Below are 26,887 nucleotides of genomic sequence, written 5' to 3'. Positions count from 1 at the left end.
AGGAAAAATTCCAGGGTTGACTTTGACTTCCATTGAAGGTAATAATTTAGTCTCTGGAAGTGGCTTTATGATTGTTGTGGAAGACAGAGGAAGGTGATACATGGAGAGCAGGTGTTAGCTTTAATTTTTTGTGTGTGGGTTTTGTGTTACAAGTTCCTCATAGTAAGTGAGACAGATCATTTCAAAGTATACTGAATTTACATAGCTTTTTGGGGGGTAAAGGAGTTCAAATTACTTTATCATCTCACCCACTCTTAAAAAATGAGTGTGAAAACAGGTGAGGCTCATTATTTCTCATTTCAAGACAAACAGTGACAAAGCACTAACATTATAAAGAAACCTAAGGAGGAGGGTTTGGGCGTAAGAACTCAGGGCTTCAGGGACTGCCCAGGATGGTCTCCCCTTACCTCATCACTCACCTCTTTGCAGCTGTTATACTTCAGATACCTACCCCCCGCCAAAGTGCATGTTTTACTAAGCAGAGGACATTTTTTTGCTCTTTACTGATGAACCTTCGGTAGTCCTTTCCCTGATTGCCTTTGTTGTGTATTATTTGATTAAATTACTATCGATGGACTATTCACTACCATGTTGCCCTAATCAGTTAAGACTTTAATCATTCTCCAAGGGGCATATATCTAGGACACCCCTTGGACATGCTGAAGAGGGGGGCTGTTATTTTGCCATTCTCTCTGAGAGCTTTGTAATCCGAGTTTTAGTTCTATTGCTGTCAACAAACTAGCTGTTACTTTAAGTCACCTAGCTTTTCTGGAATGCTGGCTCCATGTACATAAAAAGAAAGGGGTGGACTAGACGATCCCTTCCTAATCTTTCATCCTGTTGTTTCCCTCTTGGCTCCAGATTTGTCCTGAGAGGCGACAGAGAAGAGAAGGAAGCTCCTAGTCTGTCCTACAGCTTTAATAAGGCTCCTTGGTGACTATCCTTGCCTGTTGGTAAATCAGTATTCATTGCACACGAGGAAGCAAGCCAAGTCTCTTCTCATCTTGACCTACCATTGTTGGGTATAGTTCCAGAAACTATGGACTGGAGTTTATATCCTGGTTAAGAAGTATCTGGGAATACACGTTTAAGGGTGAGGGGGTCCCATTTCAGGAAACCCATGAAAGAAATTGTGAGTCAAATCTCCTAGTTTGTGGAGCACTATACAAAGAGAAATTCCCTCTAACTCGTTTCTCTTATTTTGGAGTCTGAGATATTTCCCAGATACCTCCCCAAAATGTACTATCTAATTTACCATCCAAAGATGTGTATAAAATAGATTTGTAAAACAATATATGTCTAACAGAAGAAAAACCCCTTTTTCAAGCTCTGCCTTTATTGGCAAAGTTATGGTAGATGGTATGCTTATATTCTCTTTGGAAGACTTTCTCAGAAAAATTCCCAATGAAATAATGATAATGATGCTGACTGAAAATTGTTTTTTCTTTCTGGGAAATGAATAAATAAAGTAATTCCATAACACTTTAAGAAGCACAGTGGGTTGGATTCTATAGCAGATTCAACCTAAGCTAATGGGATATTCTGGGCCCACTCGGAAAAGCATTAGAGCCTCTAGATCAAAATGTTACCATGAAGAGAATCTATGCTGATGGATTAATACGGGGTTACGTATCCTGAAGGAGCTAAAGTGCTTCCTATATGGGTAACACCAGCATGCTCATATGAAAGGCTCTGGTCAAATGTGATCATTGGGATAACACTATGGGTATCTGGGAAATTCAGTGGGATGACACATGGGTGTATGTGTGGGGGGGTGGGAATTCCAGTGACATGCTCTTGTGCCAGAGAGACACTCAGAAGGTTGTGAGCAGGTCTGAAAGGACCGAGACGCCAGTCTCTGTGCTGTATCGCTTTGCATCATTTGATTCCAGAATAGTGCTAAGAACTGTTGCAAGTTACAGTTTTTCAGACTAAGTCGAATATACTTTTGTTAGATTCAGAAGCCTCAATTCCTTTTCCAAGTCCAACGTCTACCACACGGATATCCTCGCTACTTGCTACTGGTCCACGGACAACATGGATTTCACCAGGGAGGTGAGGCTCTACCCAGATCCACTGAGTCAGAGTCTGTGTTTCACAAGTTCCCAGGTGATCAGCATGCACACTGATGTTTAGTGAGAGGCTTTGGCCTACGTGATATGCATATGTTTCAATATTATATGAATAGCTCTGCTGGAAACTGTTTTCCTATTGGAGGCCAGAACAAAAAAAGAGCTCTGGGGTCAAGAACTAAAAGGAGGCATTTTATAGCACAGGGAACTATATTCCGTATCCTATGATAAACTGTAATGGAAAAGAATATCAAAAAAAGAATGTATATATATGTATAACTGAATCACGTTGCTGTACAGCAGAAATTCACACAACACTGCACTTCAACTATACTTCAATACAAATTTTTTTTTAAATTAAAAGGAGGCATTTTATAGTTGGGGAAGAGAAAAAGCTAAATTAGGTTTCAAGGTTGCTGGTCATCTGCGATCCATCACCACAAAGAGTTAAACTGCAGTGGGAGAAAGAAGGTTTTTTGTAAGGTATTGGAGTGACTTCTGGAAATGTTGCTCACCTGACGTTTGTGTTTACCTATCCTATGTGGCTCCTTGAATTCAAAGGAAAGACTTTTTTTGAGTGGGGGAACAAAAAGGTGGGATGCAGGGCGGGGATGGAGGAGGGCGTTTAAAATGGCTAAATCATGTAAAATATGATTTAAAGGTATCTATATGAAGCAACTACACAAATAGCTGGAGAGGGGGAAAATCTAGTCATTCAACTAGTAATTTATGTATGCAATGTTAAAACAGGAATAGCAGATTTTTTTTTTTTTTAAGCTTGGGTTGAGGAGCTAATCTGTCCTTGTGTCAAAAAGAGGCCAAGTTTTGGGACACTGGAATGTGCTGGAGGGCAAACAGGGAAAGAGGCAGGTCTGAAATCATCATACCATGGCCATTATTGAACGGGGGCCTTATCTAAAAAGAGGCAAAAGGATGATTGGATGACTGCTGATGAGCCCCTTCTAGCTCACGGACACAATACATGAACACAGAATGCCTTAGTCATTAAAAACAAATCACATCTTAGTGAACTGAATTAAATCAGGATGAATTCAAACAGTTATTCGGCCTCTCCTGCTGCACATAAACTTAATCACTGAGTTATGATTTCATGCCCTCTTCCTTCTGTACTGAAAGACACTCCCCACAGAACACTAGCTTTAGAGATGAACCCATGTGGGATATTTCTGTTTGAGTTTAGTCCCAAGGTAATTTTCATTTTTTGGAGATGAATTTGTAGGTGTTCTTCTGTTACAAAATGAGACAATGTTTCCCAACACGTTTAACAATTTCTTTAGCTGCTTCATTAGAGCCAAATTCAATTTTCTAGTTATTAGTATTTACTCTTTCTGCTGCTTTTAACTGGGCAGTGTTCATATTCAGTTTTCACTCCCAAGCCACCACAAGTTCTATTAGAAACAGGGAGGAACACATACCATAAACAAAATAAACATAACATGAACTAGGAGTTCTTACTTTTTACATGAATCTTAGGAAAAAAAGTTTAATAACCATCCCCCTGCTTAATCTCATCTATTTGCTAAATATGGATCTTTCTGTGTCTTACTCTATGCCATAATGGGCAGAGAAATGCAGCAAGAGTCCATTTGAGTTGGAGCTCAATAGCTACAATTTAGTCCCACAGGCAGAGTAATTCAAGTCTTTTTACCTTTGATACTTTAATTTTACCATGTTTAAGTACTTTGAACTTGTTAAATACTGTCATAGTTTTTAGGATTGCTTGGAACTGACATAAGCATGATGGTTAAAACAAGGTCAGGCTTTCTGATGTAGCATTTGAATTATGTCGGGGGCATAAGGACATTCTCTCTGCAGCTCTGGTCCACTGACTTGTTTACTTACCTACAGTCAAACACCCTGGCACCAGCTCCTGTGTGTGCCTCAGAAATGCAATGCAGAACATTGTGCCAAACTTTTCTTTTGAAAACCAAATATCATCTTCAGTTCATCAAATTTTTTACTGAGATGCGTGGGAGTATTTTTCCTTTGAAAAGTTAAATCATTAATCAAAGCCAGTTGGAAATATTTCACGATTGAAACGAAAGTAGGATGGCTCAAGGAAAAAAAATAGCACTTGGGAGAGTAGAAAGTGGGTAAGATTGATCAGAGGAGTGTTTTTCAAGCTTTCTGACTGTGACCCACAGTAAATAAAGACAATTTATATCACAGTGAAATACTTACTGGCCATGATGCCATCTGATATTTTCTATTCTATTTCATTTTTAAAATGCAGATTGACACATTTAGCTAATTTTGAGATGCTTTAAGTTGATTTCATCATTCAATGGGTCATGAGTCATGGCTTGAAAAACACTAGATTAGAGGTTACAATTTTCATCAGACCTGAAATGTCATGGAACACTGCTCTCTGTTGCTTTATGACTAGGTTCTTTCTCAATGATATTTACCTCTTCTTTTTTGAAGGTAGGCTTGTCTTCTTGGGACTTTCCTCTTTTAGCTTGCATTTTAGCCCCCCTTTCTTCTTCCTTTTTATTTTCAAGAATGGTAAGGTCACTCATTTAAAAGAAGCCCTTGCTAGCTTACAAGAGTGAGAGGGTGCTCAGGTCACTCTGCATGTGGCGTGAAGTGACTTCTCTTTGGCTGTCCCAATGCTCACATTCCCCCCGTGCCAGTGGTTCTAAACAGCAACGTGGGATAGTTTCCTCCCACCAAAATCTTTTCTCATGAGCCTGCCATCGTGCTCACTGAAATCTAGCGTGATGTGGTGCATCTAGTACGTGTTGACAAATCTTGTGTGTGGTCTGGTGCCTCTTGTTCCTGATCATCTCAATGGAAGCTGTGTGTATGAGCCCCTTGTAAGAAGCAGGAGTGAAAGACAACTTCAGTGCAAGGCAGACTTAGCGATAGAGAGTTCTCTCTGGAAAGGTGGATACACAAGCATTTCTTTTTTCTTTTTCCTTTTTTTTTTTTTTGCAGGGTAGATGGTGGTGGTACGGTGGTGGTGGTTAGGTATAGTGCTCTTAATGCAGCCTTGCAGACAGACGAAAAAATATTTCTTAGCTTACAAATATTCCCCCACCCCCTATTTCCACAATTCCTTGTGCTACATAAATTTGTGTCACCCAGATGGTAAAAGACGCAAAATGTGTGCTCTTAATTGCCAGTCAGTTTTAAGTTGATGCTACCCCTGATGAATGGCTTTCTGCAAGTTTACATTAAGCTCAGGTCTACATGATGGCAAATCAGGGTTTTGACACTTTTTATAAAAGGTCCAAACTGGCTCCTTTCCCTCCCTTATTACCAGTTAATTCCAAGGGGGTTATTTTGCCTCCTTAAGATGATATTTCTGACCATGATTCATCATGTCAGTTTCCCACCCCAACTTTTAGCATATTTTATTAAATGCCAAACACACAGATAAAGTGAGGAGTTATGGTCCCCCTGCCTCATGTAGACCTGTGGATAGAGATAAGTTGTTAAAAGGAATGAGTTTAGATGCAGTGCAGAATCATAAGTCAATGCAGCACCACCACATTTGTCATCTTTGGGTTAATTCATTTTTTCTGGTATTCATAGCAACCAAGCACAGAGCAATTCACTTCTCTCTGGTTGTACCAGTAAATTTGGTTGGTGGAAATAGTTAGCTATCAATTGATTGCTTTATGCTTGCACATTGCTATGACCTAAAAAAATGAGCAGTTTGCCAAATGATCAAGCACGTGGGGCTGTAGGAATGTGGGCTCAGTCCCAAATTTGATGTGCATTACATTTCTCGTAAGTTGCAGGCATCACACATTTGGTGCAAAATGTTTACTGTACCTGTTTCTCTTGGACAGCTGTCTGAAGTTTATCTTCTTGTACTTTCTTTGCATTGACCCACTTCCCTTCTGTTTTCTCCTCTACCTTTTCCCCTTTTATCTTTTTCTCCTGCGTTTCCCTTTTTTTCTCTTCTAGTTGCTTCTTACGTCTTTGCTCCTCTACCTTAGCTCTCTCTTCTTCCTCTGCCTTTGCCCTCTGCCTCTCCTCTGCTGCCCTTCTCTCCTCCTCCTTAATCCTTTCCCTCTCCTTTGCCTCCCGTCTTTCTCTCTCTTGTGCAGCTGCTTTTTCTTCTGCTTCCTTTCTTGCTTTCTCCTCGGCTATCTTTTGTTCTTGCTCGGCTTTAATTCTCTCTCTTTCTTCTGCTTCCAACCTGGCCCTTTCTGCCTCAGCTCTTTCCCTTGCTTCCTGTTCCATCTTTTCATTATGGGGAATCTCATGTGAGCCTTTTTCCCTCTCCTCTTCTGTCTTAGGCTCATCTGTACCGATCTGCCCATTTTTCAATGACATTACTGTTTCCTCCTGGGTTTCTGCTGCTTTCTCTTCTGCCACCACCTCTACCTGATTTTCTTCAATGCTCCCTTGCTTTGGCTTCTCTTCTTCTTCTTCCTCCTTTTCTTTTTCTTCTTCCTTTTTCTCTTCGGCATCCATCCAATCGTTCTTCTGGTGGGACTTGGTGACTGTTTCTGTTTCCTCTATCTCGTATCTTTCTCGGCGACTTTCGCTTTTTTCTTCCTTCTCTGCCATTTCATTTTCTGCAGTGTTGTTTTGCATTCTTCTGCTGGGTAGCAACAAACTTGCATCTGCTATTGTTGGGTCAGAATCCTTCTGGCGCTCCAGTGCTTCCTGAAGGCGTTTCTGGCGTCTTTCCTCCCGCCGGGCCAGGCGCTCCAGGAGTGCAGCCTCGTCGTCGGCCTCCACCTGAGTGTCTGTGGTGGTCGTCTTGACCTCCTCGTCGGGCACACTGGACAACAGAAACAACAGCAAGGACAGCTTGCTGATTAATCGGTCAGCTGGACTCATGTGCTGTGCCACATGGGAGCTGTAGCAGATATATACATCTCCCCATATATAACCCCATATTAGTACATTCCAGCCTGGCTTTCAACTGGCAGCATATGCAAATCTTTGCCCATGGTCTTTGCCTGGCCATGGGGAATCTATTCTGTATACTAGAAGTGCTCTGAGTATTAATGCCACCTGGGCATTTTGCCTCAAGCAACAACGGATGAGCATTAATGTGTAAATACCGCAGCTCCCCTCACCTTTGGAATCAGATAGCGCTGAGGTGCCTATACCACCGTGGATCTTAGAGTTCCCTGGTGGAATTAAGCTCCTGATACCCACAGTGGTAATTTGCTTGGTAATGAAACCTTTATTTGGTTGCCTTCCCTTCTCTGTCTCACTTCCCCACACTGCTACCACTTTTTCCTGGGATCATGTTACAAGTAAACTCTGCTCGAATCTTCGTTTCAGAATCTGACTTTCAGGGAACTCAAACTAAGACAAGAACCAAACTGAAAAAACGAATTCCTCTTGTATCAAGTAGTGTTCCCACATGTTGCCAAGTCATCTGGAATTCCTGATCTGGACTGCTGGAACACTAAGCACTTTGAGAGGATGGGAGTGTACGTTATAGTGCGGAGATGCTATACTCAGGCCAGTGACCCCCATGGTGGAGATATCTAACTGTCCACCACAATTTATGCTCCTCTTTCCTTAGTCACAGGGAAGTGATTGCCTGTCAAGGATTATATTTCCCACCCTCCCCTCTTCCTCGCAACTAGGTGGGGCCCCATGACCAATAATTCCAAAGAAATGTGAGCAGAAGTGAGATGTCCAGACCAGGACAAGTAAGAAGCAGAGGTACATTCTCTTCCCTTTCTATCTCTGTCTACTGGCTAGATCAGAGAACTCCAAAGCCCCTGAAGTTGACAGAGTCACAGGAGGAAAGAAGATAGGGAACCAGTTCTACCAGTCAGAAATACCCACACTGGACTAGTACGTGTTACTGCATCAAACTACTAAAATTTGGGGACTCATTGTTAAAGCAGCTGATGTTGCCTTAACTAATAAATATACCATCTCCATTCTTTGTCAAGATTTCCATGAATAAAGGGTCTCTTGCCCTTCTTTTCTGCAGTAGACAAAGGACAGTTAAATTTGATGTTTATAAAAAAAGAAAAAATCTCTAAAAACCAAGCTGTAGCATGTCTGCCACTGTGCTCACTATTGCAGGATGCTGGACACTGCCCATGCCAGGGGTGTTGGTCTTCACTGCAGGAAACAACCGGTCATGTGATACTAGGACTGTGACCAGAGTTGGAAGAACATGTCTTGCAATGTTTAGAAACTCCATCAAATTTCATGGTTCATACCAACCTTGGCCCTTTTGAAGTTCAAGTTCACTTAATTTTGGAAAAACATATTTCACATTTAACAACAAGAAATGGCAGACTAAAGGCCAGATTCTAAACTTTCTTGGCCTCAGCTGTTGCTGTAGGACACTGTCTCCATGAATTAGACACATAAGGATTAAATTTCTCTGAAAATGCAAATAGTTTAGAATTTAAGGGGGAAAATCTATATACATAAGGCATTTGGATCAACTGAATTCAAATAATTTTTAAGAGGTACCCCAAATTCCACAACGTTAGCTGGCTTAAAGAACTCTTGAGTTAAGAAACAACAGACTCTACTGAACCTTTCTTTGCTATTTATAAATCAGGACAGCCATCAACAGGAGAAGTTGAGTACCAGTCAGTTGTTTAGCCCCAAGAAGAATACTTATTCTTCTTGTGGCTAATCAGTATGTCAGAGGTAAATCATATGTTATCAGATCTGAATATGCGCTATTAAAAAAAGGAATTTTGTACTCAATCAATGCATGAAATAACTAATAATAGTACAATGTGAAAAAAGAAGAGAAACACAAGTAGAAGCAAGATTTTAAAAGCTAGAAAACTATAGGCACTAGTAATTTCTTAAGGCATTGTTGATTACTCACTAATAACCAGATTCACAAAAGGCCTTAAAATGTCATTTTAAAACTCTTTCTTTCCCATCCCCTTCAACTCAGAAATAGAAAAGGCAGTGAAGACTATGCAGCCCTGATCTGTAAGACTCTGCTACCATCTTCCTAATAATGGTCAAAATTACTATGTGCAAGCACTGTGCATTTTACAGGTATTATCATCTCATTTAAATTTAACAACATTCCTAAAAGAAAGGTATGATTTTTACTTCCATTGGATTGAAGAAATACAGTTCGTGAAGAAAGGGTCAAGCTGGGATTCTACGCCAGGTGGTGAACCCCAGAGAACCTCTTTGCTATACTCCCTCCCTAATCAGGAGCTACTTACCGAGGGACAAAGTCTGTTTTTCCACGTAACCAAGAAGCTTCCTGATTGAATCGTCCTGTCTGCCAGCACGTTCACTACTGCCTTCAGAAACCCTCTGTGTACCCACTCAAATTCACATTAAAGAGGCCAGAACTCTTTCCCTTCAGAATTTTCTACACAGATTGAATGAAGAGGATTATCAAATGCAGTGCCCTCCCAACACACACAAAATGAAAGAATCTAAAACCAAAGCCACACAAAAGATCTTACATGGTGATTTCATTATATTTAACCAGTCCACAATTTAAAAATAAAATTATTTTTTTCTCCATTCCCCCTCCCCATCTTTTCTATACCTTGGGGGCATATAAATGATATATACTAACTATTAGCATAATGCACTGTGTGACCTTGTATGTGTGAACTTGTAAAAGCCCCTTTTGAAAAAGTTGAACTTATTAAGTATTCTCGACTTTCCTGATTTCTACCAGGACTGGTATAGAAAAAAATGTAGTACTAAACTCATAAGCTTGTTTGAATAATTACATTAAATTAAACAGGATTCTGCACCTTGTTGAATATTGTAGAGATCAAAGAATACTGGTTTAGGGTGTATATCAGGAAAAATAAGACATTTGCAATTCATGCCTACTTCTAAAATTCAAGTATTATCTGCTACTGGTAGGTACAGAGGACTATTAAACTAATACATCTTCAGTTCAAAACAGATAACAATATCCTAAAGAATGAAGGTAAATAGTTTTCCTTATTTAAGCGTATAACCCACGATTTTTAGTAAATAAAAGATTTACTAGATTATAAAAGAAAATAAAATCCTTCAACTGGGGTGTGTTTAGGGGATGGGATGCGGGGGGGTGGGGTGGGGAGAAAGGAGTACTGGTGTCCTAATGTCTAAATCAGATTGACTGTCCAATCTGGTTAGTTGTCTAAAATGTCCACAGAAGAATTAAACAAGCTAGAAAGACGGAAAGAGTTGAGTTGGGCTGAGAAGGGGATGCTTTACCCAACACATTCCTTTCATCAGACAGGCTAAGAAGCAACTGGAAAAATTCTCCCTTCTGAAGAGGACAGTACCTGTTCTGGGTATTGACCTCCACTTGGTCAGTCACCTGTCCCAAGGATTCTTCCTCTTGCTTCTGCCGCAGCCTTTCCTGCCGGGCACGGCGGCGCCGTTCCCGGGCAGCCTCTTCCTCATCATCGTCGTTCCGCTGGTAGGCGATTCTGTAACATCACAAAGACAACTTCTTGAGCTTGCCAACTGCCCACCATTTTCACCAGCTTCTTGGAAGGATCGACACTGAGCTTGACTACTTACTGAACCATAGAGTTCTAAAAGGATGGTTCTGTTCCTTAAGTTGAGAGACCTGATCTGACTAGTTTTTAAACTTTTAAGTATCTGAAAAGCGTTAGTCCAATAGCTACAGAGGATAATTTACAATGAACAAATAACAGCTTAAACTAAAAAGCTTACACAAAAGCAACTGCCTTTGGAGACTGTGGGTTAGCATATTTAGATTTCTTTACTCAGCTGATGATTAGCATGTTAAGATTTAGAAGCAGAAATCCAAAGAACTGAACTGAAAACACTTATTGAAAAGATTCAGCATGTTGTATGAATTATTTGTGGATATGTTGTCACAAAGGTCAGAAAAGAATCAAGTTATGTTACCAAACCAGGACTTTGGCATTAATAAGCCAAATAGCTAACTAAAATCCAGAGCAGGATATCCTCTTTGCTTGGATTTAATTTCTTCCTTTTTGTTCACTTTCACTGAAGAAAAGTGTTATTGACAACTGATAGGAGGCTTCACAGTCAGTGCAGCACCCTCCAAGGCCGCCTCTTTGGTTCTAAAACTGCTTTAGTGTCCCACTACCCACACGCTGAGCACATCTTGGGAGCCCCCAGGTGTGTATTTAGATAGAAACCTAAGGGCTAAGGCCAGTAGAAGAGGTGCAGAGGGTTTCACATGCATATATGGTATTTAGCTTTCCTAGTTTATTGGAAGCAAAGAACTACTTAGGGAAATTATACAATCAATATCACTAGTTAGATACGTTTCCCCTAATATTTATTCCCAAGTAAAGAATTGGAGCTGGGGAACTCCAGATGCTCAGACTCATGAGGAGATAGCCTGCGTGGTCAACCTGGCTGTTTTGGAAGGAGGACTGTGTACTGACATACAGCGTGCTGGGAAGGCATGGCAGTGCTGGCTGGCCCAGGGACAAGGTGGCCTGATGGATACATGGGGTGCAATGGAGCTGCACTGTGCAGCAGACTGGAGAGTTAACATGCTTTTTTACAGTGTTACCAACATATCTACAAATAGAAATCCAGGTACGGAAACGTTTCATACTTATCAATAATGACTAAGCTAAAATAATTTACAAATGAAAGAAAACAAAACAGCAGAATCGCATAATTTATACCAACGAAACGAACCTAATATGACTGATGATGGTTTGCTCATGTTAGATTTACAAACTAGGTATTTTTAAGATCCCGTACTTTACTTTACCTATCTTTTGACTTCAATAATACAAATGCTATGAATGTTTTTGACCTTACAAAAACAAGATGAACAGTTCTGAAGGTTGGTTGGTTTGTTCTTTGCTACTTAAGAAACTCTGACTTCATACTTGCTAAAATGTGCTAGTGTGCAATATTCAAATGCCAATATAAATAAACTGTCACTTAGTAATTCTATAAAGCGGACTGGTTTATTTCCACCAATATGGAGAGAAGGGCTGTGTGATATAGTTAAAGGGCAACTAGGTTAATACTCAGAAAACCCAGTTTCTAGAACTGGTCTCTCCCCAGCTTGCAGCCCTTTGATTAACCTGCATTAAACCGCGTTGTCTGTAAGTGGGTGACAATCAAATGAAATCATGGGTGTATTGTGGTAAGGCATACTCCAGTGTAGTATTTTGCTGTTATTAGGAAAATGCAGCGGAGGAGCTGCCTTGTGAGGAAAGATGAGTTCAAGTTTAGACTTGTTGAATTTGAGGTGACGGCATGACATGATTTGAATGTTCCTTTCTAATTCAATCACATTGTAGTTTGCAGTTGAAAGCCCTTCCCAGTGGTTTGGCTTCAGTCTTCAGATTCTTGGCCTCATATTCCTTTGGCTTATTTCTCAGTAGACAGCTTTAACCACAGCAGGGAGAATGAGTCCTTAATGACTGCTTCCCAAGCTAATCAAACAGAAAGTCTTAATTTGCCCTTCTACGTCTCTGGATCAGCCATGAGGTCTTGGCTATTACTTGGGGGCCTTCCTTTTCCAAGACAAGCAAGACACATAAAAGCTCCATATGGGGCACCCTATGGCAACAACAAAACCCTCCCTGCTCCTAAATGGAATCTCATTTGAAGCCCTTAATTTCCCAGTATACTTGAACGTCTCAGAGGTGTTACTCTCCCTCCTCCCACCCACCCAATGTGCTTCACGGCGGATGCTGTTGGCTTTTAGTTCTGACACGACCTAGATATGCCATCTGTCTCAGCCAGGTCACGCTCAGTCTTCCTTCATCTTAGGTTTCTCATCAGAGGAGTGGCCTTCCACATCCGGATCACTGCCCCTGTCTCTGCTAACTCTTCTTGCTTTATACTGCTTAAAATTTATCATCACTGTGCATCGGTAGACTCTTACCTAGGATACACAGTCGCCAGAGCTAGATTTTTGAGGACCTTTTATTGCTACTAATAAAGAAACATGTTAAAATTGTTTTCATAGTTAAGAAAGGAGCCAAAATGTTTTCATGGCATTTTGAATCAGAATGTGCCTGGCTGCTGGCTCAGTAACATAGCAGTCGACTTTGTAAGTGAAATTGTGCCCATGCCAAATGACCTGATATGTGTAGAAATTCTTCGAATGTGAGCCTCCCTACTTTAGTCCTCAGAGGGCAGAGCACACAGCGGGTGCTTAGCTTTCAGGCCTCTCCCATGGCAACTACCCTTCAGACTACTACCAGAGGTTTATTACTTTTCTTTCAAAATTGAAAAACCTTAGTTGTTACATTTTTTCTGATTCTAAAAGTAACATACACTTATTATTTTCTTAAACCAGACATTAAAAAATGTACAAAAGAGAAAGTAAAAGTCAGTTCCCTAATCCACTACTCAGATGTGAACATGATTAACATTCAGTGTATTCTACCAGAACTTTTCCTTTGCATGCATAGATATTTTAATTTTTAACAAAGTGGGATCATGTTATATATACTACTTTAGAAACAGCTTCTTTAATTTACCTTATTTATGACTATTTTGACACATTAGCAAAATATAATTTCCAACAGCAACACAGTATTCTATGACTAGATGTACGTAGTGGATGTATGTATATGGATGTACTATAATCTATTTAACCACACTTCTACTGATGGGCAGTTAAGATTTTTCCAAATTTATGTTCTTATAAACAATGCTGTAAAGGACATCACTATAGATATACTTTTACCACTTGTTCAATTACTTATCCAGGAAAAATTCTCAAAAGTTAGAATTCCTGAGTTTAAGATATGCTCACTTAAAGGCTCTTGTTACACATTGACAAATTGCCCTCCAGAAAGGTATGTAACATCAGCAACGTATGAGTGCTAATTTCACCATAACAAGAATTTATCCAAAAAGACAGATGAGAACACCACATCCTTAATACGTCCACATGATAGTACAACAACTCTGCTTTAGGCTTCAGTTAAAGACAAAATGTTAACATTCTAACTTTTCACACACCAGATTTAAATGTATTTGAAGTGCTCCTGACTAGTAAAAATCATACCTAACCACCCACTGGGTTGTAATAAAAGCATAACAATCCATTTGTTCTTTCTGTGAAACTTCAGCAGATGCTGGCAGTAACCAGTCTACTGTATTGTACACTATAAAGACAACTGATGCTCCCAGATGATTCAGAAGCAGCAGAGGGTTTGAAGTTCCTCTGAATCATCTGAGAAAGATTAAACTATGTTGATTAGAGTTTTAATCAAATGCATTTTACTTAAAAAATGAGTAATCCCAAATGATATGTAAAGCACCTTTTATTAAATAAAATGTTCAATTGACTTTCCCACCCAGGCTGGGTGTCAGCAGGTTTACTTTGGAGTATTCTGCTTTGTTTCTGGGTAATTGCCTTTGCTCATCTCTTAGAGCATACTTGGAGAAAGGTATGATTGATCTTACTGCAGGAAGCCCAGTGCTGCTGGCAGCAAAATGGCTCATCAAATATTCGGGAGAGAGATGATCTTGTGTGTGTGTGTGTGTGTGTGTGTGTGTGTGTGTGTGTGTATGTGTGAATAAGTGCTGAACAATCTCAGAAGTCCATAATAATTACATGATGTTATTTGATTGTGCCAGTGGTATGAAAAAAGCAGAAAGGTCTGGCTTTTCTTCCATTCCCAGAACCACTGCCTAAATATCCTGGTGTTATATTATAAGAAAAAACAGGGCTATGCAATGGGAAAACTCTCTTGGAATGCTGTGGCTTTCACACCAAAGTCTTTTTAAGTCTTTACCACCAGACCTCTACTGCCTCAGTGTATTCAAGTAACACTATAATCATGTTACAAGCTGTGCCTTTTAGATAGAAAGTTCAAATAAATAAAAGTATTGCAGACATGGCAAATAATGAAACCACTGAGGACTCAGCGTCTTTACATTTGGCTGGGCCAGGGTCTAAATGTACCCTAGATGAGATAAAGAGGAAGTGGCAGAGGCTTCCTCAGTAAGACACTGGAGCAAGGCACTAGCTGTCACCTTGCCCCAATATCCCCCTCACCCCATCTTCTCCAATAAACATTTCTCAAGACTTGCTCAACACTGGCAAAATTCTTACTATAATTTCATCTACAGTAATGAGTTTTTTAACCCCGTGTTCTCCATAGTGTGAAGAATGTTACTCTCATTTCCTTTCATTTTGTCTGTTTCTTTTTATTTTGCTATTTCCTGATTTGAGACTCCAGTACATGATCCTTAAAGTTTTCAAGTAAAAATGCTGGCAATAACATTTTATTAACAAGACAAGATCTCTTATCAGGAAACCATGTTTAAAAATAGAACAAGAACAAGTAATAACCAGTTTTATGAGGGGGCTGATTTTATGACAAGTTTAAGAGCACTAAAGAAAATATTTAATTTTCTATATCTTACAGCAATGGTTATTAACATTTAAAGAATGTGGATCTCTTTAAAATATCAAGAAAAATTAAAATACCGTGACAGTTGCTTATAGTTTTGTTATTTATTAAAAATGTTTTATAAGGTCTATAAACTCAACACTGCATAAAAAAGGAATCTGTATCTTATAAACCACTGCATTTATACATATTTGCAGAGCAGTGTTTCATACCTGAAACTGTTATTTATCAGACTACAGAAGATAAATTTAGGAATCTCTTCCAGTAACTTCACCACTAGAGAACCACTGGTATATAGAAAGAGATTACCAGAGTGCCACTGAACAGACTCTGACTTGTCCCCTTCAAGCTCTTTTGCATCCTTTAACATTCCTTCTGCTTGGTAAGCACACATACACATACAGACACACACGCAAACCCACAGGTTAAGTGAGGAAAACCTCGGAGAAAATAAAAGGCTCAAGGCACTAAAATGAGGCCCGTGTACAAAAGACTTATTATAGAGATCCCCATTCAGATCAAAGTTTCCAAGTCTCTCTGTTTTCCTTAATTATTTCTGCCACATTCCTATATTTTAAAAAGAGAATGTTGCACCTACAATTCCAACAGAACAAATAAATTCGCTACCTGAAAGAAGGACTCCTACCAGTAGTTCATCATTTGTGAATCCACAGTAACTTATAGGCCAGCAGACACTTAGCTGAACCCTAAGATCTGCTTTCATCTCCCTGCATCCCCTGTACCTCTTCTTTCGTGCAAGGAGTCATCCGAGAGAAGCTGGTGCTGGTTGAAAAAGATTCCAGGTTGTAACTGTGACATCCAATCCCAAACACCATCCTGCCCACCGCTTTCTGCAGCTGTACGTTCCCCACGCAGGCCAGACTCAGGAGGAAGACTGACTGGGGTTCACATCTGCAAAGGACTTCTTAGTCAATTACATTTCTTTGATTTCCCTCATTCTTGGTTCTGCCAATGTCATTGTCTTAACCTGGGTCTTAATATGAGATCCAACTTAGAGTTAAAACCTCACGTGGGTTGAAAATGTGGTCATCAGCTATTAGGAGGCAAAATGATTCATACATACTTTCAGTATTGTTTTTCATGTACCAAAAACCCCAGTGATTTTCTTTCATAATATGAAATGCAAGCGATTCTCCAAACATATCCAATTAGCCCTGTGAATTGCTCAAATGCTCTTAGTAAAATTTCAGGCAATGCTATGATCAGGAGGGAAAATCCTGACCTGCTGAAATGAATCATATTTGCTCTGCAGATTTATTGTATATTTGAAAGTTAAAAGAGGCTTATAGATACATTCCAGGCTCTTAAATATGATTTTGTTTATATATATGTGGTGTCTGTAAAATGTTGTGGTTTCATTTAATGCACATAAGGTCCAATTCTGAATGTTTTTCCCTTGGATTCCTTAAAAGAAAGGCATTAAAAATTACAGTGGAGGAAAAAATCAAGAAAATAAAAATATTTTCTGGTCAAAATATGTTTAGAAATGGATTAATAGCTAATAGCCAATCGGTCTATTAGTAATTAATATAGGATAGAATGAAAGAAAGCCCCCCTCATTTAGAATATATGTGTATATATATATATATATATATATTTTTTTTTTTTTTTTCTGGTAGGGAAGGTAAAAATATGCTGAATTTCACTGAAGGATTCATTGCTATGTCAGGGGTGTGCCTTTTATGGCAGTGCAAGCATGCAAGGGGATACATTACTCTGAAGAAATTTACCCAGGAAGAGAGGTATATCCCATCCCATCTCCCTGTACACACACACACATTTGAGAATTACTAAGGTTTGCAAACCAGCCATAAATTTTGGTTCTCAACAGTAAGACACTGTGTGCTTGCACACTTCAGTGTTCTCATATATGTTGTCACCACAAGTTATCACCAGCAGCCTACCATATGCTTTATATAATGGTGACATCCCATAATCCCATGAGTTTCTATAACCACAGACCATGGTGGGGAAACGTGTCGCGGAGCAGCGTAGAAAGAAACGACATTAGGCAGTGGAAGGAAAACCTCTTCACCTCGCCTCCACACACTCTCGTAGAGGCTGGCTCTTAGTATTATTATGACTGTGATGTCCTGTCAAACAAATAGATGAGCTCTGATTGATCATGTATGGTTAGAGGGAACTCAGGGAGTAGGGTGAGTTCTGATTCTGACTCAGGGTTGTATGGCTAACTAGGGCTTATGGGAACACAGTTCTCAGAATGGGCCTGCTCTGGGACAGGCAGACCCCTAAGCTTAGAGACTCATTGCTGAATTGATACAGATAGTCATTTGTATCAGGACATTTAAAAAGATGAATCTAACTGTTTCCGGTCAATATTTTAAATTAAAACGACGTTTAGCATGAAATATAGTGTACCTATGAATGAGTGTATAGTACACCACCACTTAAAAGAGGAATAATGAACCAAACACCCATGTACCTACTACCCAGCTTAAAGAGCACCAGCACTTTGAAGATCCTTATGTGCCCTTCCTCAACCCCATTCCTATCTCTTTTTAAATGCCTCCAAATAACCTCTAACCTGAATTTTAATTGTTCTCTTGCTTTTCTTTGTAGTTTTACCCCCAAGGGATGCATTCCTAAACAATTCATTTTTTAGTTTTGCCTTCTCGAACTTTATATAATCATACTCTATGCATTCTGTGATTAGTTTCTTTCACCCTACATTATGCTTTTGAGATTCATCTATGTTTATATGAATAGGTACAGTTTATAATGACAGATGAGATATAGGATTTCCCAAACATTTCTTGAGATTATAGTTTGGATGAGATAAATGTCTAACTTTTTATTCAACTGGTGCCATGTTCTTTCTTAAAGTCCATAGATATTCAGTAGAAATAAAATGAATAGAATCTGGGTTATTTCTTACTGAATTGTTATTTTTCACATTTATTTTTTAAAGGAATAATGCATCTGTCAAATCTACTAAACACAGATTCTGGAGGGATAATTCCATGGCAGTTTCCTGAGATAAACCAAAATCTATTTGTTCTGTCACAAACAGGACTGAATTTGCACCACTCCCACCATCCCACCCTATTCAAACGATAAGCTTGGTCAGATACAAACAGTTCAGTTTTTAATTTATAAATGTTTAGAAAGTGTAGGTATGGATAGAGAAGATTGATGATGGAGAAGATATATTTTACTCCTCACTTGATAAGTCAAGTTAAGCTTTGATTTGAAATGAATGACAAGGAGTAAGAGAAATGTTTAAGTGGCTAGTAAGATAATTAAAATAAAGTAACCAAACTTTCCTCTCTTTTAACTCTGATTTGAAATTCAACTGGTATAAAATGTGGCTGATACAGGATAAACCCAATTACTACCTATGTTTTCATAAACATTACCTTTTCTTCATCCCCAACCTAGGATTCTTTGTCTAATAAGAATCTTAAATAAAATATTATCATTAATAAACTCGGGCTTTTAAAAATGTTGTCATTCAAAAGTAAAATCTGATTTGGGGTTGTTTTCTGACTGTTGTATCTATTAAAGGACAACCTTGGTTTAATGTGCATAGTAGATGTGAACAATAAACCTTGGGCTTAGGTAATTTATTTTCAAGTAAAACATGATAAAACAATTCATCAGACCTGGGTGCCTATGACTGGCAATGCTGCATTCTGCCAGTTCTTTCTCTTGCATGTAGGTCTGAACATGGATATACAACTGATGAAAAACACTGCCTTAGAGTGGGGTGCAGGTAAACCTCCACATGTCCAACGGCCGACTTGGATGCAACTGCATCTGACCACAGATATATAAACAAGCAGATTCTTTACACAGTCCAAGACAAACTCCTAGAAACAGAAACTTCCATTGCCATCTTCAAATGTAAAAAAAATGAACTATTTTAGATGAGTCTTATACTTAGTGTGATCTAGACATTAAAATATTACCCCCAAATTTGAAATATTTGTGTGATGCAGTACAAAGGTTCATAATTTCATGTGGTGGGGCTTTGAATTATGGTACTGCTATCACATTGCTAAACACTGGACAAAAGAAACAAAGTGATTGGGAAAACAAAAACAAGATGTCCTTAAGTGGAGATTATGAACCTGTGACTAATTAGAAGGAATTCCTGTAAGGGAAAGCGGTATTTCAGACATGCTGACGGAAATGGTACATGGCATGTGGGTACTGCTAACTGAAGTCACATGTCCTGTGTCAGCTGAGAGGATTCTCAGCATCCTCTCTACACAGGCAGTGCTTAATGCAGGGAAATTTATGGGTAATGGATTTTCATAACAGGCCTTTTATGATCTTCTCCTCTCCCAAAAGTGCCCTCTGGAGCTTTCCTGCTTCCACTCTCATTTTTCTTAATTGGAAAAAGATTTAGTATTCATTTCCTCTTTCCCAGTGCTCTTTTGGCTCCATTTCCCTTGGGGTGGCATGGCCTCCCATCATTCCCCCCACCACACACAAGCTTTTGTCCTTCCTCTCTCCTTCAGAAACAGAAAGCTCAAATATACTGATAGATATGACACTGGAGCATTGTTTCCAGCAACTCTGGTGAGTGAAGGGACTGTTATTCTAACAAGAAAGCATATTTTGGGGTGATTGCTACCTCCCCAACTCCAGCAGTATTACACAACCTTACCTAACATCCAGCTGGCTCATAGCTAGAACTGCAGAGTTTTGTTTACAAGTGGTAGCAAGTAGAAAGACAAACCTTGAATAGAGACAGGAAATGGAAAAATGAAAGGCCAAATCCTGAAGTTTGGACCTATGTGAAGAACACTTATTCTTGTAGGGGACTTGGGAGCCAATGGCTGTCAATGGGTCCAACCTCCCTACTGTTATGAAAAGAAGTCAAGGACTCTGCTCTGCACTCGGCAGATCATCTTCCTAAGTCAACAGAAACCTCACCTATGATGGGGCCTGCTCCATGTGGAAGGAATAAAGCAGATACCTATTTGTTGTGATTTGGTAAACAGCCAGCCTGACCAAACCAAACCAAACCAAATAAAGACCTCCATAGTTAAAGTTAATAGAAGACCCCCATAAAAATGTGAACATTTAAATAGATAAAGTAATATTAAATAACTAAGCTCCCACATTTGTGTGTGTGTTAACTGAATTAGATCACCGACAGCTGAAGAATCAGACAGCCGGGGCTCTGAGAGAGAGAAACGTGGGCATTAGAGACATTCTTAGATGGCACTTAAATTGCTTGAGGTACCTGTCCTGCAACAGCAGATCGACACCCCAACAATAGAGTATAAACCAATACAATCACTAGTTCTTTAAAATTGTTACCTAGTACAGGAGGCACTGCTTCAGTAGGGGAGATAACTGACTTTACTCTAAAAATATTTTTTTCTAATTATAAATTACAAAGTTACAGCATTGCGTTGGTTTATAGGTTTCTGATCTTGTGTATATTCCTCTCTACAACCAAACCACTGATCCATGTAGCACCTAGACTTTGAAGGGAGGACAGTTAAATTCAAGTGGGACATCAGAGTGATGGGCTCTGAACAGCTGGACTCTGAGGAGGTGTTGGTGGGTGATGTGCCAGATATGAATGTGGCTTCTTAACTTACAGAATTGGGGTGCTGGTTGGTAATACTACTCTAACATGCAAATTGACACCTAGGTGACTGGAATTAATGCATTCATCCAACACACATTTATTGAGTATTTATTCAAGCCACTGAGGGTGGAAACTAAGGTGAAAACCCTGAAAAGACTTTATAATCTGGTAGGGAAGCTAAGACAGGTGTAAGAACATAATAATAGATAGAATGCGGTAAATATCATGAGATGTTGATAAAGTGATCTAAAGTTTAGGGGAGGAAGAAGACGATTCCAGCTAAGGGATCAGAGAAGGCTTCATGGAGAAAGTGGTACCTGAGCTAGATCTTTTAGGATTGGGGCTGGGGGGACAGAAGAGGATCTATCCACATACAGAGAGCTCCAATAGCAAGGCTGCAGAGTCAGGAAATATGGACATGAGAAAGCAAACAATCCAGTCTGGCCGGTGCTTGGAGTACATGAAAGGTATTAGTGAGGCTCTAGTTGTGCTTGGCACATACAGAAGGACAGCTTCCAGTAACTGGAAGAGTAAACCAACCATTTTACAAAGCTTAAGAGGGGTGCTCCTTCCTTTGCGGTGGCCCTACGGAAACACACAGGGAGGATTTTCTAGCTTCAGTCTCCACTCCAGGTGTTTCATGTCACTCTGCAGCTTTCCCTGAGAAATAAAGGGCTAGCTACCCAATATCAAGGTCTCCATAAATCTTAGCTGCAAGAGGAGACTTCAGTTCAGCAAATCCTACGATCATTTAGAGCAGAAGCACTGTGGAGGATCCTTCAAGAGTAATAAGCTGTGATTTCCAATTTTTCAGAGTGGCATTCATATCCTTTTTTATTCTCCACTGTCTTGTACTCACTTTGCCCACACAGAGTAAATCAAATTTTTACTTATTCTGCTTGTTAATCAGATCCCAGGGGCAATCCACCACTGTGGCAAGCTGGCAAGATAGTAAAACAACAGAATCATTAAACTAGTAGGAATTTTGGAGGTTATTTTCAGTCCATGCTACACACGGTAACCTGGGGTTGAAGAGGTGAAGTGACTCAAGCAACTACAAAATCAGAACTAGACCCAGGTCTTTAGATCCCATACTTGTTTTCTTTCTAACCTATGACACTGTATCAGCTTTCTTAGGGTGTTCTGTAGATTAACAAATAGCTCCAGTCATCTAAGCCAGGGATTGGCAAACTATGGCTCAAGAGCCGAATCTGGCCCACATTCCGTTGTTGTAAATAAAGTTTTGTTGGAACATAGTCATTCCCGGATTGTCTATGGCTGCTTTCACCCTTTAATGCCAGAGCTGAGTAATTATGACAGAGAGTGTATTTCTCACAAATTTGAAAATATATACCATCTAGCCCTTCACAAAAAAAGTTTGCTGATCCCTGATCTCAGCCAATGGTCCTGAAATTTTTTTATAGTGTAAGATCAGTTAAAAAATTTAAGCATATATATATATGTGTATATATATATATATATATATATATATATATACACATATATGCATATATATGTATATATATACACACATATACACATATATAGTAACTTATTTATAAATTATATACATGTAGTGCTGTTTAAATGTTTATAGATTTATAATACAGGAAAAAGATAAGACAACAAAACAGAACATATTTAAAGTAAGTTTAATTTATTAATGTCCATAAAATCTTTTGTGAAAACTCTTAGTTTAACACACTAAGATAAGTAATTTGAAAATCTGGCTATAAGTTCAATTTATTTTGAAATTTGGTTTTAAACGACAGTAATAACTTAATTTTTTTAAAAAGCCCCTAAAAGATATGTAGAGACAAGTGGAAAGAACACATCCCTGGCTTGGCATTTGAAGCAAGATACTAATACAGTCAATCTGCCCCACCAACCATGCAGTTTTCTGTAAACTTTAGGAAATTTATGCCTGTCCTGATATCAACTAGTTGTTCGTTCAGAGTCATCCAAAGGCAGTTTTACATTTTTAATAAACATCTAAACTGAGATGTTTTACTTGGGAGGTTTTTAAATAGATAAGAAAATGTTGGTTCCAAGGTGAGGTGTGAAGATCAATACTCTTAGGTAGGTTACATGTTTGGACAAAAAAAAAAAAAAAATCACAAAGCAATGGGGTCATTTCCCAAAAGATCTCTCTGCTGCATGAGTTTCTTCTAAAAAGCAGTTATATTCCCCGCTGTTTGTGGACAGCTCTCCTTTGCTGAAAGGCACAGGGGAAGTGCATGGCTCAGAAGCTAAGTGCTCATACACACTCACAGCATTAGTGACAGCTTCACCGCGTTCTCAGAGTCTCCCTGGGCTCATGTGGTCAGTGTTCCCTTCAACCGGCAGTTTCTGCAGAAATCCTTTTAAGTCCAGAAACCTGAGTCCATTTCATGAAGCTTAGTTTACTTTCAACTAGATAAGCTATACCATCGGTATATGCACTTACCCAGTTACAAGTAAACTGCAAGGATGTGAAAGGACAGGGGCCGCCCTCCCCTCTGGGGGCGGAACGCCTGCTCTTCCCTCAGGACCAGTCACACATGGTCAGAAATATGGACTTAGCGCAGGTGCCAGGGCCAGAAAGCATAATAAGCATCAGTAGTGCTTCATTTCCAATTAGTTTAACTTCATTTATACTCTCTTGCCTTCTTTTCTTTGACCGTGCTCTTCCCTGCTCTCCATTTTTACCTAGAGGGCTCTTCTCTATCCCTCATGGCCAGCTCAAACCTGTGTGAGGTCTTACCAGACGTAATGAAGGTCAACTGGAAGGAGCTCTTTCCCTCCTGTGAAATTGTTGCTGTTGTTCCAGGTATTTGTCAATATTGCCTTATTGTTATTTGTGTATCATCCTATCTCTCATACTATGTCATGTCTGTTGAAATCAAGAGTCATGTTTTATACATATTTTTAGCCCTCCTCCCCAATGTGTTTGTAGGTATTTGGTAAGTATTTTTAGTAATGAATTCAGGAAAGGCATATGGCATAAGACACCGAGCAATGGCTAATTAACAATGATGAAGGCTAATTCAGTTCCCTGGATATGAAGTGAACTGCCTAAGTTCATATGGATTTAACTGAAACAGATATGGAAAGGACAAACAGGTCAACATGAAGCCATTTAAAAGTCTTAGTGTCGGGGCTTCCCTGGTGGCGCAGTGGTTAAGAATCCGCCTGCCAGTGCAGGGGAACACAGGTTCGAGCCCTGGCCCGGGAAAATCCCACATGTCGCGGAGCAACGAAGCCCGTGCACCACAGCTACTGAGCCTGTGCTCTAGAGCCCGCGAGCCACAACTACTGAGCCCATGCCACAACTACTGAAGCCCACATGCCTAGAGCCCGTGCTCTGCAGCAAGAGAAGCCACTGCAATGAGAAGCCCATGCACCAAAACAAAGGCTAGACCCCACTTGCTGCAACTAGAGAAAGCCCGTGTGCAGCAACGAAGACCCAACGCAGCCAAAAATAAATTAAAAAAAAAAAAGTCTTAGTGTCAAATATAGGACAACAATGCTTCCCTAAAGGACAGATCAATGAAATGTGACTCAGTTTAGTGAATAGGGAAAGGCCAACAATTCTATATTAGGCTCATGAGTATTTACTGAGAAAATGACATTTAAAGTTATTAGAGCAGTGTCAGTGGGAGAAGCCACCCCCAAAGGATGTCCCAAAGGCATGTGTGCGGTGTACACACACAGTCATTCAGAAGCTTTGTGAGTCTCCAAGAAGGCAGACACTCCACACTGGCTTGTGAATATGAATCAGGAAACCTGGCTGTGCCCACGGCCATACTGCATTGGCCATGGGACTTGCTCTGACCATGAGTTCCAGTAGCTGAAGCCTGATCATTCACCATGGGAAGAAAGGACCTCTCAAGTCTGAACTTCAACACTACGAAGTGATGGAACAGAGTCATATTAATCTGACCTGGGAGCGCTAGTGGCAGCTTCCATGCTATGCTTGGAGATAGAAGAGGGTTAGCAAAAAATACAGGAGGTAGAACGCCAATACCTCACATTTCTCTCAATTCCTTCCCATCAGAAGTTGGAAACAGCTACTAGTCAAAGCCATCTTGCCAGTGTCTCTGTGGGTACATACCTGGAAACTTTAGCTCACTGGCCAAAGATGCCAAAGTTTTAATGCATTTATTGTAAATTTGTTTCTCATTTGAATGCTATTTTCTCTGTAAATGGCATTATGTTGCTACTATGTACAGAAAGTCCCCTTGAGTTTAGAGCTGGAAAATGTATGTTTTCCTGTGTAAGAAGAACCAAATTGTTATGGACAAGAAAGATATTTGACTTTTGAATATAGTCAATAATCAGGGACTAAAGTCAAACTGAGTCAACCAGTGTTTTCTAGTCTGTTTGTGGATCCTGGCCTGCTTCAAGAGCTTATGTGTGTGTGAGTAAGTGCACTTGCACACCTGCCATCAGCCTGTCTCTGTTCCTGTCACATGATTGGCCTTGGTGTGGCTCATGAACAGAGCAGAAACTCTTTGTTTTCCTGTTACTCTGGTGCATGGCTTTCCCCCCATCACTCCCTCTTGTATCATCAACCCTTATAAAGTCCTTATATCCCTCTATATTCTCTCTACTCTCACTATCAAGTCTATTATTGGTTTTGGCCTTTTGCAATGTCTGTGGAAAGCAAAAATAATTCAGTACAAGCAAGTCTGACTTAGCTGGTCCTTTAGAAATATTTTCACGTGCTCTAGTCAAAACAGATTCTGTAATTCATGGGGTAAATCATTAAGAGAACCAAAAATAGCTAATTTCACTGTATCATGGGCAGTCTTATCATTTTTACTTCTAGTTTCAGAGTTAGGTTTCTAAATTAGTTTAATCTACTTTGTAGCTAACCTAAACTCACCTAGGGATGTATCCAGAAGCGTCTACTGAAGTGATTTTATTTTATCTCCAGACATCTTAACCACTTGCCCAACTGATAAAAATCTCCAAAAAGTGAACAAAAAATAACAGTTCAATTTGGTTATTGAATGTCTCAGAACACTAGGTTGACAATTTTTGATCCAAATGTTCGTAGCCATAACCCCCAGTAACATTGTATTATGGGCTTGTGCTCTCTAGAGCTACACTTTGGAACAAAGTGTCCAATGGCCCTTTTCAGACCCCATTTTATTTGACCTCACAGAGGTCTTTGACACTGTTGACCATACCTTCCTTTGTGAAATTCTCTGCCTACCGTTTATTCTGTAGTTTCCTTTGTGTCTTCCTCAGCGCTAGTCTTTTCTTACTCAGCATACTTGCCTTGGGTAATCCCATCTATGTTTATTACTTGTTAGTCAATTTTTAGGTGATGATTTTCTAATTTATATTCCTAGCTCAGGCTGTTGTCCTGAATTTCTAAATGACCTTTCTTCTTTGGTAATGAAATTTCCAGTGAGGAAGTTGAGAGTAATAAGTTATTCTGGACATCTGATTAATCCATCACTCTTCCAAAATTCAAAACTTCTCCCCATGTTGGTACTACACTCTCAGATCTTCTTATTTTCAAAGAAGGGTGGTTTAAAATACTTTTTAAAAATTCCTCAGTCATATCATCCTATCCTTGCTACAGATAGCAATTTCACAGTTTCAGGATGTGAAGTTGGGTTAATATTAAAAGAAAAGTCAAATGAAGAAACATTTACTAACTAAATTAAATATCAAGAGATGAATAGCTTGCATGAACACGGAGAAAACATTAAAAATTTAACTTCATTATTTATGCCTTTGAAATGGAATCACTGTTTTTCGACTAGCTGGCAGAGAATTTCACTCTTTACATGCATGGAAAATAAAGTTCAAATAATACCCATGTGTCTAGAAGTTGATTTTGGTTGAAAGCACAATTCTCTGCTGTTAGGTTTAAAACAACTGAACTGAATTTACCAACCTGAGAAGAAACCTGTCTAACTCGTTTCATATACATA

At 39.5% G+C, this 26,887-nt stretch overlaps 1 protein-coding gene across 10 annotated transcripts in view; it reads right to left on the bottom strand.

Annotated features, from left to right (window-relative positions):
* CALD1 (caldesmon 1) overlaps window positions 1-26,887 on the bottom strand; it is a 182,659-nt gene that overhangs the window by 26,063 nt on the left and 129,709 nt on the right. For 7 of the 10 annotated variants that reach the window (XM_060107917.1, XM_060107918.1, XM_060107920.1 and 4 more), the window contains 3 exons: window positions 10,307-10,453; window positions 5,874-6,834; window positions 4,502-4,579 (listed from right to left, as the gene is read on the bottom strand). In XM_060107917.1, coding sequence (XP_059963900.1) covers window positions 4,502-4,579; window positions 5,874-6,834; window positions 10,307-10,453 — 1,186 coding nt within the window. The remainder of the gene's footprint in view (window positions 1-4,501; window positions 4,580-5,873; window positions 6,835-10,306; window positions 10,454-26,887) is intronic. The other 3 variants (XM_060107925.1, XM_060107926.1, XM_060107927.1) reach the window with 1 other exon arrangement.

This window comes from Mesoplodon densirostris, chromosome 9 (assembly GCF_025265405.1).
Source record: "Mesoplodon densirostris isolate mMesDen1 chromosome 9, mMesDen1 primary haplotype, whole genome shotgun sequence".
Taxonomy (NCBI): domain Eukaryota; kingdom Metazoa; phylum Chordata; class Mammalia; order Artiodactyla; family Ziphiidae; genus Mesoplodon; species Mesoplodon densirostris.
Note: the sequence above shows the minus strand (reverse complement) of the source record. Positions and strands in the feature narration are given on the sequence as shown.